The sequence below is a fragment of the Triticum dicoccoides genome, chromosome 1A, assembly GCF_002162155.2.
Source record: "Triticum dicoccoides isolate Atlit2015 ecotype Zavitan chromosome 1A, WEW_v2.0, whole genome shotgun sequence".
NCBI lineage: Eukaryota > Viridiplantae > Streptophyta > Magnoliopsida > Poales > Poaceae > Triticum > Triticum dicoccoides.
Genome location: NC_041380.1, coordinates 497,077,762 through 497,092,589, shown reverse-complemented (window position 1 = coordinate 497,092,589; position 14,828 = coordinate 497,077,762). Strand labels below are relative to the sequence as shown.

Genomic DNA, 14,828 nt, shown 5'->3' with positions numbered 1-14,828 from the left:
GGACACCTGAACCTCTATTCTGTTAATGTGACCCGCGACGATGCTTCATGTGAAAAAATAAGTACATTGACCTGAGACGTTTATATGTATTCGGGAGAAAACATCCAAAATTTCAGGCTAAGGGGTACACTTTTCCTGTCATTTTCAGGTGCAACATCTACTACGTACATTTGACCCTTAACTAGACCCACAAGGAAAGAATGAAGGGAAAAAGGATGTGCTATCTTGGCATCACCTGAACCGTGTGGCTGCTTCTATCTTGCCGCACAGAAACATGTGGCCAGTCTGGCTACACATTGCGTGGGTTTTTCTTCTGTTATCCACATGACCAGATAAGTCCAAGCGATAGGCTGAGATTTGTCGCGACGATGCAGGCGATAGAGGTATATAAACATATTTCGGAGCTGATTTCAGAAGATCGGTTAACGGGGATCGCCAGATGGACTGCGTTCTTCTGAGCTCACACTTGTCGTCCCATGCCACTGTTAACGCAAGGTAAAATTCTTACTTTCCTTTTCCTCTGTCGCTGGAGATCTTGCCGGGAACGAAGAATTTCGTGAATTTTCTCTGTGATTGCCATCTGTGCTGACTTTGGATTCCTGCAGGCTTCAGCAATGCTCTGTTAGTCTCAACAGTATAGGATTTGCAGTTATCAGAAAGGGATGCTTAAGATTAAGGTGCTATGCAATTGGTGATGCAGGGCGTCGAAATGATCCTTTGAACGAGAACAAGAATGGGCCAATTTCACAAGAACTAAACGGGTCCAGTGCTTCCTTCACAACTGTTGGTGCTGAAGTCACTCAAGAAACAGGAGATTTCTTTAGTAGTGATGCCGAGGGTGACCCTGATAAACCGACGGAGGGTTTCTCCTCGATCGAGGATGCTATAAATTCGCTGCGGGAGGGAAAGGTAGGGAAAAAGAAATTCCTGATTTTCTGAACACAGATAGTTTTATTCATGTAACTCTTGTACATAGGCCCTGCTTGATCATGCCCATCTTTTTTTTGGGGTGCTTAAAGATATGCCGAACTGTACTACCTTCCAGCCTCCATTATCCATTTCATCTTGTAGATGACAAGATGAATGAATCACACTTGCCTATTCTCCCAAGCAACCGTAGTTGTAAACTTGTACTATGAGTAATTGAGTACCTTCATGTAAAGCAGACTCCAAAGCTATGCTTGGACTATCAAGGATGTCTGAATGACTGCCTTTTTTCAAATCGCCAGTGAGCAAGGTGATTGCTGTAATCAAAATTATATGATGAACAATGTCAATGTCAATATCATGATATTCGATATACTGCATTTTCATGTAGCAAGTTGCTTGCTTCAAAATCCAGGGCCTTGAAATGAATTATCACCTTTTTTCAAACGTAGTTGACTTTAGTTACAAGGTTAACTATTCATTCTTCTCCAGTTTGTTATTGCCGTAGATGACGAGAAGGGTGACAACGAAGGGGATCTTATCATGGCAGCCGATCAAGCCAGCCCAGAATCAATTGCATTCATGATCAGAAATGGTTCCGGCATCATCTCAGTGGGCATGAAGGAAGAGGACCTAGAAAGGTTGATGCTTCCTATGATGTCTCCGGTCACGGAAATTGGTGACATTTCAGCTGTTGCTTCCACAGTGACAGTGGTAAAAATCTTATGATCAATAACCTTTGTTGCAGGGACTATACAATCACTGATTGATGAGGTTTGTAATCCTTACTTAAGAAAGTAACTAGAAGCATTGTTTTTTCCCATCTATTTAGGATGCGAGAGTGGGCATATCCACTGGTGTATCAGCTGCAGACAGGGCAAAGACCATCCTTGCTCTGGCCTCCCCTGACTCCAAGCCCAGTGATCTCAGAAGGCCAGGCCACATATTCCCCCTCAAGTACCGGAATGGAGGCGTGCTAAAAAGAGCCGGGCACACCGAGGCGTCGGTGGATCTTGTCGCATTGGCCGGCTTACGCCCTGTATCTGTCCTTTCAACCATCATCGACCCGAAGGACGGCTCGATGGCATCAACACAAGCGCTGAAACAGATGGCTTTGGAGCATGATGTCCCGATTGTTTCGATCGCTGATCTCATCCGGTTAGTATGCCTTAAGGTGAAGCCTTTGTGAACTTATTACCTGTTTTATTCTGATTTGGATAGTACTGTTTGAACCGCTCTCCAAGATCAAGCAGATAAATGAAATGAAATGTGATTAGGTTAGGATAATTACATCCTCCAGATACCCCTTTTGATACGATCTCATTTTCAGTATGTTGTTGTAAATTCAGGTACAGGAGGAAAAGGGAGAAGCTGGTGGAATTGATCGCTGTATCTCGTTTGCCTACTAAATGGGGCCTATTCCGTGCTTACTGCTACCAATCCAAGCTGGATGGAACTGAGCACATCGCTGTTGCAAAGGTAATGAAATTCTTGCTGTGTTTCTCTGACAGAACGATCAGAGCAGAAACCAGTGAGCCACTCGTTTGATTGTGCGATTCAATCCCCAGCGATCTTTATCGTTTGTGGCAAATGTGTAGGGTGATATTGGCGATGGAGAAGACGTGCTGGTGAGGGTGCATTCAGAGTGCCTGACCGGCGACATCCTCGGCTCCGCCCGCTGCGACTGTGGCGAGCAGCTGGACCTGGCGATGCAGCTGATCGAGAAGGCCGGCCGCGGCGTCCTCGTGTACCTACGCGGACATGAAGGCCGAGGCATCGGGCTCGGCCAGAAGCTCCGCGCCTACAACCTGCAGGACCAAGGCAGCGACACGGTGGAGGCCAACGTCGAGCTCGGCCTCGCCATCGACTCCCGCGAGTACGGCATCGGCGCCCAGGTTCGTACTTGAATTCTCCATGGTGGATTTAACATTCTTGGGAAGGATTGATGTGTTCTTGATGATTGATGGTGGTGAATTTCGCTGTCCGTTTCAGATTCTCAGGGACATTGGCGTGCGCACGATGCGGCTGATGACGAACAACCCGGCCAAATTCGTGGGGCTCAAGGGGTACGGGCTCGCGGTGGTGGGCCGGGTCCCGGTGATCTCGCCGATCACAAAGGAGAACCAGAAATACCTCGAGACCAAGAGGACCAAGATGGGGCACCTCTACGGCTCCGACCTCCCCGGCGGCCTCCTCAAGGAATTCCTCAACCCTACGGAAGACAACGCCACGAACTAATTATACACCCACCACACGATCCACGGATCATTTGGTTTCTTTTAACTTCATTTCTTTCTGATATACAACGATCGAACGAGAATTGAGACGAAATATTGCAACCAATCTGTAGCGATTCCATTCATCCATTGTTCATTGTAACAAACGAAAACAATTACAAACTACGAGCCTCGATCCCTGGGGCCAAGACGATCATCAAACGCGAGGAGACGAGAGAGAAGGGCGGGGGACGAGCGTCTAGGAGGAGGTGAACTTGGTGACGGCCTTGGTGCCCTCGGAGACAGCGTGCTTGGCGAGCTCGCCGGGGAGGACGAGGCGGACGGAGGTCTGGATCTCGCGGGAGGTGATGGTGGGCTTCTTGTTGTACCGGGCGAGCTTGGCGGCCTCCTGCGCGAGCTTCTCGAAGATGTCGTTGATGAAGGAGTTCATGATGGACATGGCCTTGGAGGAGATGCCGATGTCCGGGTGCACCTGCTTCAGCACCTTGAAGATGTAGATCTTGTACGTCTCCACGCTCTTCTTGGCCTTCTTCTTGGCCTTCTTGTCCGAGCCGCCGCCGCCGCCGCCCTCCTTGGCCGCCGGCAGCCGCTTCTCCGCCTTGGGCTTCTTCTCCCCCTTGGGCGCCTTCTCCGCCTTCTCCTCCGCCGGCTTCTTCTCCGCGGGCTTCTTCTCCGCCTTGGGCGCCATCGCGGACGGATCGAGAGGTGGCTGGCTGGTTGCGGCGGGGAGGAGGACGATGATCGGAGAGGGCGCTGGTGATGGTTTGCGGTGGGATGAGATGGGAATTGGATTTATAGAGGGGCGTGGGGGGGTGTGATTGGTGGAGGGGGTGAGGGCGCGGATTGGTGAGGTGGAAGGATCTCAGGCGTCCGATGTGGTTGACGGTGAGGATTGAGACGCGTGGGGAAGAGTTATTGGCTGGTGGGAGGTCGAGCGCGGATCTCTGGGCGGTTTAGGCGGTGAGCGCGAATTTTGGGCGCCGAATGGAGGCGGCGATGGATTTTTGCCCGTTCTCGGGTTTCCTTAATCCACCGTCAAAAGTCTACACAATATGGAGTTTATACACCAAAAGAAAAGAAAAATATATCGTTTATACACGTAGAAATTGAAAAGAAAATCGTTGCAGGTAAATACAAGGATTCGTACATGCTCTACACAAGTATTGATTTCCATGCCTCCTTGGTGGCGCATCTCACCTTAGTAGTGGCATTTCCATGCCTCTCTCCCTCTATGGCGGGTTTGAAGATGGAGAGGAATCCACCGATGGCTCCGCCCAACAATGACAGTGGTGTCACATCCATGTTATTCTTTCACGTTGGTGGCATTCATCTCTTTCATGTCGCATGATGAACTTATCAATATTTTTCGTGAGCCCTGGAAAATCTCCACACAACTACCAGTGGGTACGCCTTATTGTTGTTTCTCTCATTGTTTTATCGGATGTTCCTGAAGGGACCTCTCATTGTTCTACAGTGCCCTTCGTTTACACTCCACCTTGGGCCAAGACTAGCCCTGTGCAGTGATAATTTCATTGGGGGCACTCTCTACGATCATGTCACATCATCATCATCACTATTTCTCGCCTCTTCCATTGGCAATGATCACTCTTCTGGTGTAAAATTGTACTTCCGCTTCATGCACACTTGTCGAGCCAGACCTTCCATGTATTCATTTTCACTCTAGGGATATGACCAACCTTCCCCTGATTTGTCGGATGCGGATGGTACTGGTTGGTAATGGCACGACTCCTTGACGTGACTACCCGTGGTCTTCCCCTGACGGTGGTTTTGGTGTTGTCCTTCTCGAGTGGTATCCTTCGTAGTTTACCTCTCTATTGTCTCTGACGCGATGTGTTGCCTCAACAACTTTCTCTTTGTTTCTTGTGGTGCCCTATATGTGGTTATGACATCACATGTGCCGCATCGAACGACCACCTAGGTCCATCTGATGTCTATAAGGCTGATCATTGTGTTGCGTTATAATTTTGTACCTGGCCTTTTTTGTGTGTTTTTATGTACTTGCCTCGGCCCCCCTAAGGATGTTTAGGCTTTCAACTTGTTTTTCTTTATAGACTGCATCATTTTTCCAAAATGAGACCATATTCAGGTGGTGCGCTTCCCTTGTTCCCTGTGATGGTTATTTTTAAAAAAGGTTAAAAAACATAAATGAGGTGTAGCTTCTATATCTAAATAGCTAGCCCTACGCATAAAAAATGCCCACGTCAACATGAAAACACCCATGAAAAATTCTGTTATGTTATTTTATAAATATTTTACAACTGTACAATAAACAAACACAAGAAAACCACATGTATTTTCAGTTTTAGTGCTCATATTACTCTAAATATGCATGCTTCATACAACCAAATTTTATTAACATGTAATGCAAAACATTCCCACAACAACATATAGGTTATCATATTGTTGATAAAAAAGGGCACCTGTTTACGGCTGGGGGAAAAAAATCTGAAACAGAAACTAAGATAAAATAAAAGGTGAAGTTTTCCTGAGGAGGAACGGATTAAAAACATTAGTATTATATAAAAGAATAAAGAAAAAAAACTTAAAATAATTGATGACAAAAAATTGCATAGAAATTGCACTTTTTATTAAAAAAAATAAGCATATAATATAGTGGATTTTTTCTCTAGTATAATTTTTCCACATGTCATACAGTAGTCCATGTATACGTTGGAGATTAAAAAAATTTATCTCATATCGATGGCATCACGCCATGCGGATGTATATATAACACACCGAAGATGAATTAAATTTTCTATTGATATCACGCATGCAGCGCACACGCACGCACATGAACGATATCGATATGCATGCGTGCACATGACACGCATGAACGCACAAGCCCAAGCGCGCACACACGTACACACATAACATGCGCGCATGTGTACACACGCCCGCATGCACATGCATACACGTACATGTGAAGAAAGAAAGTAAAAAAACCATACACATCCATGTAATTAACTGAAGACACTGACAAGATAGATAGAGAGAGTGAACTTTTAGATTTTTCTGCTCATAAGTATAGTCTGAGATTTTTTTTTCAAAGGTGAGGCTCAATAGAATTGTTAGGGATGAGGAGGTTAAGTGGATTCAAAGAGCTCAAGAGCGAGATCTTCTATCGCGTAATGCTCCTTCTTCTTATCTTATGGCGAAAGTAAAATGGTAGGAGGAGAAGAAATCATATTGTATCTCGAAAAGAAGGGGGTAGAAGGGATGCTAACTTGTTAAATCATCTACTGATTTTTATAAGGAGTTGTTTGGGACTGAAAATAGTGGAAGATTTGTTTGCTTCGAAGTTCCAATTTTCTGTGTGCTAGATGATGTGGATAGAGATAAATTAGTGGTTGAGTTTAGTTTAGAAGAAAAATAGAGTTGCTTTATTTCAAATGAATCATAATAAACCTTCTGGTCCGGATGGTTTCCCAGTAGAATTTTATTATCATTATTTGAATATGTTGGGAAAGGTTCTTTTTCAATTATTCAATGATTTTTTATGGGAGGATCGATTTGGCTAGATTAAATTATGGTGTGATTACTTCAGTTCCTAAATGCTCTAGGGCTAATATGCTTAAGATGTATATACCCATTTGTATTACTAAGGTGATTAATAACGGAACTGTTGAATATTATTGATCCTATTCAGGTAGCTTTTATTAAGAATAGATTTATTTTGTTTTACATGAAGTTTTACGTGAGATTCATAGAAGAAAGATAACATGGTTCTTTTTAAGATAGACTTTGAGTAAGCATATGACAAAGTTAACTAGGGTTTTATATTTTGTATTCTTGAGATGAAAGGTTTCCTTGTTAAATATATTAATTGGACTAAGCGGATAGTTCAAAGCGGTGGCATTGCAGTAATGGTCAATGGCCATGTGAGATGTGAGTAAGTATTTTAGGACAGGTAAAGGATTAATGGGGGGGGGGGGGGCTCTTTCCCCCATCTTATTTAATATTGCTATTGATGTTCTACATATTTTAGTGAGTAGAGCTAGAGAACAACTTATTAGAGGTGTCGCGTCTAGGTTAATAGAAGAAGGCTTTACTATGATACAGTATATGGATGACATTGATCTAGCTAGCACTAGAAATATAAAAGATATCGTCTGCTTGTTTGAACATTTTTTAGGTACGAAGATTAATTTTGATGAAAGTGAAGTTTGTTGTTTTGGTGAGGCTAAGGATAGAGAACATTTGTTAGAGACATTTTTACTTGTGTAAGTGGTGATTTACCCATTATATATTTAGGTATTCCTCCGCATAATGTCAAAGTAAGGAATAGTGATTGGAACATGGGGTAAAATGGATAAAAAGTTGGGTACTTGGCAGGGTAACTTTCTGGGCTATGGTGTTAAATTAATCTTGCTTAGAACTTGTTTAACTAGTACCTTATTTTATGATTTCAATGTCCATTTTGCCTGAAGGACCTTTACATAAGTTGGAATTCTAGATGAGAAGTTTTTTTTGGCAGGAGGATGATAAGTCCAATAAATATAACCTTATGTGCTGGAAAGGTGGGTGCCAACCTATAGATAGGGGGATTTGGGGGTAGTTGACCTTCAAGTAATGATTTTTTGCTTATTAAGTAAATGGTTTTGGAAACTAGAGAATAGTGAGGGGTTATGGCAGACTGATATTAGGAGGAAATACTGCGGTAATATTTTGTTTGCTAGTGTTAGGGCTCCAGCTTCCCTGTAAAGGTATAAGTATGGTACGTCTCCTGATATACCATGGACCCTAGTAAATTTTCATGTCCAAATGTATAAATTTATTCCCATTTTCTGGTTCAAATGCATGTCGTTGCCTTACTAAATAAATAAAAAATCAACATCAAATATAACTAAGTTTAAAGTCCAGTTAGCGTCTCCGATCATGAAAACATCTCATTCCTCAAATATGAAATTACATATCCATGACTTGTGGCGGAACATGTTCCATTAAGAAGTAATACAATCTTTTCTTTTTTTAGAGAGAAAAAGTAACTACAATCAATCAAGAATTCTATTTAAAAAATGTCATGGTTAGTTTTGCAATGGATTTGTATGCTGCTCCAGTATGTCATTTTGTACAGGTCACACGATTTACTTTCGTTTCCAAATGTGCATGAATGCAACGTACACCAAAAATACTTCGAAAAGAAAAGGTACAAAAAATATGATGAGGGGTTATGGCAGGAGGATGATAAGTCCAATAAATATAACCTTATGTGCTGGAAAGGTGGGTGCCAACCTATAGATAGGGGGATTTGGGGGTAGTTGACCTTCAAGTAATGATTTTTTGCTTATTAAGTAAATGGTTTTGGAAACTAGAGAATAGTGAGGGGTTATGGCAGACTGATATTAGGAGGAAATACTGCGGTAATATTTTGTTTGCTAGTGTTAGGGCTCCAGCTTCCCTGTAAAGGTATAAGTATGGTACGTCTCCTGATATACCATGGACCCTAGTAAATTTTCATGTCCAAATGTATAAATTTATTCCCATTTTCTGGTTCAAATGCATGTCGTTGCCTTACTAAATAAATAAAAAATCAACATCAAATATAACTAAGTTTAAAGTCCAGTTAGCGTCTCCGATCATGAAAACATCTCATTCCTCAAATATGAAATTACATATCCATGACTTGTGGCGGAACATGTTCCATTAAGAAGTAATACAATCTTTTCTTTTTTTAGAGAGAAAAAGTAACTACAATCAATCAAGAATTCTATTTAAAAAATGTCATGGTTAGTTTTGCAATGGATTTGTATGCTGCTCCAGTATGTCATTTTGTACAGGTCACACGATTTACTTTCGTTTCCAAATGTGCATGAATGCAACGTACACCAAAAATACTTCGAAAAGAAAAGGTACAAAAAATATGATGACTCCAGACAAAAATTTTGGCTTCGCCCGGGTTTGAACCGGAGACCTTCAGTGTGTTAGACTGACGTGATAACCAACTACACCACGAAACCACTTCTGTCATTTGGAAACAAAGCTTACTACATACCATATCTCTTTTGTCACTGAACCATGCCGTTACCATCATCCTCTTATTAAAAGCCGCTGGACTGCCAAAACAACTACTCTATGGGCAATTTGGTCAAAAAAGAAAACTACTCTATGGGCAATTTGGTCAAAAAAGAAAACTACTCTATGGGCAAACCATACATCCTCTGGCAAACTTGCATCAATGAAGAGATGAGGCATAAGCACACGGAGCATATTTCTGGATGCGTTATACGGGTTTGTGTATAAAAGCAACTCTAGCAAAATAGGTATATACCTCCTACCCCCATATAATACCGTAACATGAAGGATATATTAGTAAAAGAAACACTCTGGAAAAGCCAAACTTGCCTTCTTCGCCACATTATTTGGTGGCCCCTTTATATTTGATCTCTCAGTCTTCATATTTGGAGCACTTGGGTGATACTTTTGGAGTGTGCTCCATAGTTTTATGGGCATGGCGGGAGGGAAATTTTCCTTAACCAACTCGTGCGAGATCAAACTCCGCGGCCAAAAATTGAGCATCGTTGCCGGGAATCGGCCTCCACCGTTGCTCACCCCGATCTCTTTCGACAATCGAACCTTGTCGTCTTCATGTAGCCTCTGTCACCAACTTCTTCTTCCTTTCTCTCCTGGGTCACGAAATTGCTGCGACCGGCCACAGCATCGCCTGCGGCCACTGACGGTGTTGTGGTGCGTGGCGAGGTTTTTGCTGCTATCGGTCGTAGAAAAGCTGCAACCGGTTGTCCAGAAGCTACAACCGGCATCACAGAAGCTACGACGACGGTGGACCGTGGGATGACAATAATTGTTCCGAGGGAACCGGCCCAATTTCTTTTGCTACCATCAACTTTGTTTTTGCTGGAACTAGCATCCATTTTTGCTAGCACCATCACATTTTTTTTGCTGGAACCAGAGGACCTTTTTGCTACCCCGATCTTTGGATTTGGCTCGAACCAGCCATTTTGTTTCCTACCACCGGCTTTGTGTTTTGCTGGAATTAGTATCCATTTTTGCTACAACCATGTGGGGTTTGTGCTAGAACCAGCGTATTTTTGCTATCACTATATTTTTGTTTTGCTGGAACCAGTCCAATTTTTTGCTACCACCGGCTTTGGCTATAAGCAACGACGCCATTAATGCTGCAACGGGTCGGCAGCACCTGCACAACTGTTTTATGTTGCGATTTGACGACGATGAGCATCGGTGGCGAGTAAACCGGCGAGGGGAAGCGGCAAGCGTCGAGCTCGACAGGAGCGCACACTGCAAGAGGGGGGCGTTTTTTCCTGAAAGGACCCTACTGAGTGCATCGGGTGGCTGGGGCGCGAAAGGCCGAAACTTTTGAGCCGTCACGCCAGCGCCTATCATCGCCCTAGGTACTACTAACATCAAGTACAATTAATACCAGTTATACACTGAACGAGCTAACATTCAGAATAACCATGTCGCGGGCAGATTCTTGGGTAAGGATCAATTCAACGAACAGCCAATTTCCTTTTTATGAGGTTCACGGCGATGACTACGATTAAGTGGCATCACACGAAAATACTTCTTGACATTGACCAACTCCATGCCACAATACAATCGAGAGTTCATAATAGGCAGCACCCCAAGTGTCTCGGAGAGACAAGACCAACATCACCATTCGACCGACGCTGAACGGAAAATAAACAGGGGAGAAGTTCAAGTGCTGGCATCAGGTGCCCCATTTGGTGAAAGCAAGAGAATTGCAGCGCTTGTGGACTCCCCCGGATGATCCTCCTTTTTCAGAGCATTTCCTGAGATTTGCGAACAAGGCTCCTCACCTTTTTCTTGAATTCGGCCCTCTTTTCTCTCCAGTCCTTCTGCACGTCAAAATTCATTGCATAACTTTAGAAACCAAAGCGAGTTCACCAGATGCACAAACTAAATAATGATCCAAAAAATACTAGAAAATCTAAGAGCAATCACACCAAATGTTGGCTAATACTACCAGTAGAAAACAGTATGCTACCTGCGACAACAACATGCTTTATTCCGCAACTTAGCAATAAAAAGAAAAGAAGAGAAACTGAAGATACTTAATTCACAGGCAATGTGCGGATAAAGGAATTTTGGATGATAAACTAGCAATAATGTATATCTTCAGCAGTTAGCAAAACTGAAACATGCTACTGCAGATCAGATAAATGCTGATTTTCAACATTGCAACGAAGGCACATGAGAATGGAATAATGTTTAAACCATTTGATGCGTCCAGCACACTGAGAAAGAGGATAGCCTGTAATAAATGACAAGGACACTTACAGCCGCTTCAATATTTGCTGGAGACTCATCGTTTGGACTAGAGAGCATCGAAATAATGCTCAAAACTATACTCTCAACCTGCATGTTATGAACACACACAAAATTAGGAAAAGACTACATGCAAGTTGGTGTTCAAATCAAAAAATTTGACCAAATATACAATCTGTTTGGTTGTACAATAAGATGATTTCAGGATTATTTTGCAAGAGACATGTTAAAATAATAAAACAAATAGTCTTGTAACCTGGTTGAACTCAGAACTTGCAACTTATCAGCAAAATTCTGTTTCAAAAGGGGCAAAGAGCTGGTCTGCCACTAGGTTTAAACACTTTGGATGATCAGAACCCTAACAACTGGAAACAGGTCCCACCACTAAACAAAAAGCAGCCTGGAACCGCTTTTTTTTACAATAATGCAGATGATAACCTTGGATATATTTTGATTAAAAAGCAGCAGTTCTTCTAAATTTCTGGTCTATACAGGTTTTGTAGCAGGGTGGAAGGTTAATAGATTTCAGACTTCATATAATTATTATATCTAAAAATACTTATGGGCGGCTAGAAGGAACCCTACTGTGTGCACTGGTGTCCACCGTTCACTTGCAAGCTCGTAACCATTCGGATCATCACCAGGTGGATGAAGAATAGAAATGCACACACGCCCATCAGGATAGACTGCGAATTCGACACCATAAACACTGTCAGAGAACTAGCAAAGAGCTCATGGACATGATGACATAGAATCAGAGAGAGCTAGAAAGAGCTCACCGTTTGGATGCCACATCTCAGAAGTAAACCTTACTGATGGAGGACTGTTGGGATAATCCTGAGGAAAGGTCATTACTGCATTGAAGTAGCCTCCATCACTGTATACAAAACACCCTTTTAATTTCAAATACATGAAAACAGAGAAATGTATAAGCTTAAATGTCTGTTTCATTGGTAGATATCTTTAATGCGAACTCTCCAGATCACTATAGCAAGACTCCTAAGTATGTTTTATCATCCTTCGGTCCTAACTACGTTTCATTCGAGGAAAAGTCAGCTTCATTGACACATCTGAAAAGTCAGGACTAGATTTGAGGATGAAATCCACATCCTTAAATTTTCGCAAACAAGCAAGTACAAAATTGTTAGGAATTGCAATATTCTTTCCATATGCCTAGTCCTTTTCAAAACTACATTTTATCAAAACAAGAGATCACAGAGAACTTATGGCTCCAGAATTTAATGCCTTCTAAAGGGGGGTTCTGAATTTTATAGTTTGTGTCATACGTCAGTTGCTGAAGTCCTAGTTAAATATTTTATGTCCAAATGATCTAGCAAAGTCGTAAGAATTACACAGAACTGTTTCTTATCGTCGTTCGTACCTCAAAATTAATCCGTTTGAAGCAAATTAGTGTTATTCAAGAGGGACACATATTTACAAGCTTCCCCACCCAGAGACTTTGCTGCCCTCCTATGTTTAGTGAGCTTCACGAACTGATATAGCCTATTTGTTCGTAGACAAAGATGGACAATGCCCGTCTCGACTTACAACTCGTCAGTAACACTGTCATAGCTTCTGGGAACCCTTCTATTCATTCAATTGTAGCACCACGAAGACATAATGCCGGGATAGCAACCACTATGCAATCCCACAGAGTGACACCTAGATACATGGGCAACCCACTGTGACTAAATTCATCAGTAAGCGCTGCGGATCAGCGTCGAAACATGCAATTCCCACACCTCACCCCGTGCAAACCAATCGGAGCTCAACACGACTACAACACACACTCACGAATCAAGACGATGCATAACACGGGAGTCATATCTCTGCAGCAATCAGAATTATACAGCGTAAAAGATGGGGGCTCACTATAACGTCTCCGGCGGGCCGATGATGGTGACCTGCCACTCAAACACGTTGCCGTCGTCCACCAGCCCCGCCGAGAACCCGTCCACGGGGTTCTTCGCTAGATCTGCAACAACCAGGGCACGCCGGAACAGGGATCAGCGCGCGATCGCGACGAATCGTGGGGCGAGAAGGGGGAGAGGGCGAGGGGGGCGGATCCGTACCTCGGAGCTGCTTCTGGAGCAGGAGGCTCGCCTGGCTCGGGGGGGCCGCCATGGGAGGGGAGGCAGAGCTCGATCGGATCGGATCGGCGCTAGGGTTTTTGGCGATTGGGCCTGGCTCGCCGCCCTCGGCCTTTATTCGTGGACGCGTGCGCGTTTGGAGGTGGAGGGTGGGAATCCGGGAAGGGGGAGGGGAGAAGGCAGGGGGTAAGGCCGGATGATGATATATGCTGCGAAAAGCTTTGGCCGCGCGGTGATCGACAACGACCCGGCTAATTTCAGATACGCTTCGTTATTATTTCGAACTCCTTTTTTTTAAAAACAGCTTTCGAACTCCCCTTTTATAGGCCGTGCTCGAGTTATAATGACAATCTTCTTCGGCCGGAAAGGAAAGGACATACGGCATGTAGTACCATCGAGTCCTTGGTTCGGCAGAACATCTCCAACAGATTGTATATATTTATTTATTTTTGCGACGAAGATTATATAAAAATTTAATGACCTACGATGATTTTATGGTAAATTAATACATATGTCTGTGCATTGCAACGGAGAAAAAATATTAATGCATATATTTAAATTTAGTGAGAAACGTATGTGCAAACACAATGTATCATGCTGCAGCATGGAAAAAAAACTATAGTTGTCAACACCCATTGATAAAAATAAATCTTTATCTTTACACATGCTAGCATCCGAACGGCACCACAAGGCACGGAGGCACACATCGAGGTTGCTCAGCCACTAAGTAATCACATAAAACAAGCGTTAGCACGGTGTAGGACCGAGAAGAGGTGTCTAGAGGGGATGATTAGACCCTCAATGAGAAAAAGTAGCAGTGTTTAATTTTTTTAAGTTAAGGTGGAGTTTAGCACAAATTTAAACATTCACAATACATTTCAAGTAAGTATGGCAAGAGCATATGAGTAGCGGAAAGTAAAGCATGTAAGTTGCAAGAATGTAAACACTACAAAAAAATATACTTCCGTGATTATACGTGTTTGTCATAGTAGGTCACGTTTTCTGTCATGTATGTACATGCATGACGATTTTATGACAGAATCAAGATAATAATACCTGTGCTGTCGTAGAAGCGTTCCATGACATTATCAAAATTATCATCACGGAAGTGTCCACTTCCATGACGATAAATTGCACGTCATAGAAGTGCTTTCGTCAAGGGTGACCGACACGTGGCATCGACCGTAACGGGTCGCCATTAAGCTATCAGGTCCGGTTTTGGATCCGATAACCCGTTAACAGCCTGGACCAATGAAGATTTTCCACGTGTAAAATTCTCATTGGCCAG

At 43.1% G+C, this 14,828-nt stretch overlaps 3 protein-coding genes and 1 non-coding gene across 5 annotated transcripts; 1 reads left to right on the top strand and 3 right to left on the bottom strand.

Moving 5' to 3' along the window:
• The first annotated feature begins 337 nt into the window (after positions 1-337).
• On the top strand, positions 338-3,293 carry LOC119282479 (probable monofunctional riboflavin biosynthesis protein RIBA 3, chloroplastic). 2 transcript variants are annotated; one of them, XM_037562704.1, is made up of 7 exons: positions 338-495; positions 606-909; positions 1,420-1,641; positions 1,760-2,085; positions 2,277-2,406; positions 2,526-2,822; positions 2,920-3,293. In XM_037562704.1, the coding sequence occupies exons 1-7, from the start codon at positions 440-442 to the stop codon at positions 3,163-3,165; spliced, it is 1,581 nt and encodes a 526-aa protein (XP_037418601.1). In that variant the 5' UTR covers positions 338-439; the 3' UTR covers positions 3,166-3,293. The 2 variants fall into 2 exon arrangements, with proteins under 2 accessions (XP_037418601.1, XP_037418605.1); XM_037562708.1 differs by lacking the exon at positions 338-495 and adding an exon at positions 1,167-1,237 and having other exon boundaries at positions 779-909; positions 1,436-1,641.
• On the bottom strand, positions 3,261-3,925 carry LOC119282498 (histone H2B.11). Its single transcript, XM_037562715.1, has one exon. It carries the CDS (start codon positions 3,850-3,852, stop codon positions 3,403-3,405), a length of 450 nt encoding a protein of 149 aa, XP_037418612.1. The 5' UTR covers positions 3,853-3,925; the 3' UTR covers positions 3,261-3,402.
• A 5,143-nt stretch (positions 3,926-9,068) lies between these two features.
• Positions 9,069-9,142, bottom strand: TRNAV-AAC. The gene has a single exon. It is a non-coding gene; the product is annotated as a tRNA-Val (tRNA).
• Positions 9,143-10,650: 1,508 nt separating this feature from the next.
• On the bottom strand, positions 10,651-13,728 carry LOC119282468 (ubiquitin-conjugating enzyme E2 7-like). Its single transcript, XM_037562696.1, has 6 exons — positions 13,523-13,728; positions 13,323-13,425; positions 12,230-12,327; positions 12,036-12,136; positions 11,463-11,540; positions 10,651-11,020 (listed from the first exon to the last, which is right to left on the bottom strand). The coding sequence occupies exons 1-6, from the start codon at positions 13,572-13,574 to the stop codon at positions 10,943-10,945; spliced, it is 510 nt and encodes a 169-aa protein (XP_037418593.1). The 5' UTR covers positions 13,575-13,728; the 3' UTR covers positions 10,651-10,942.
• Positions 13,729-14,828: the final 1,100 nt, after the last annotated feature.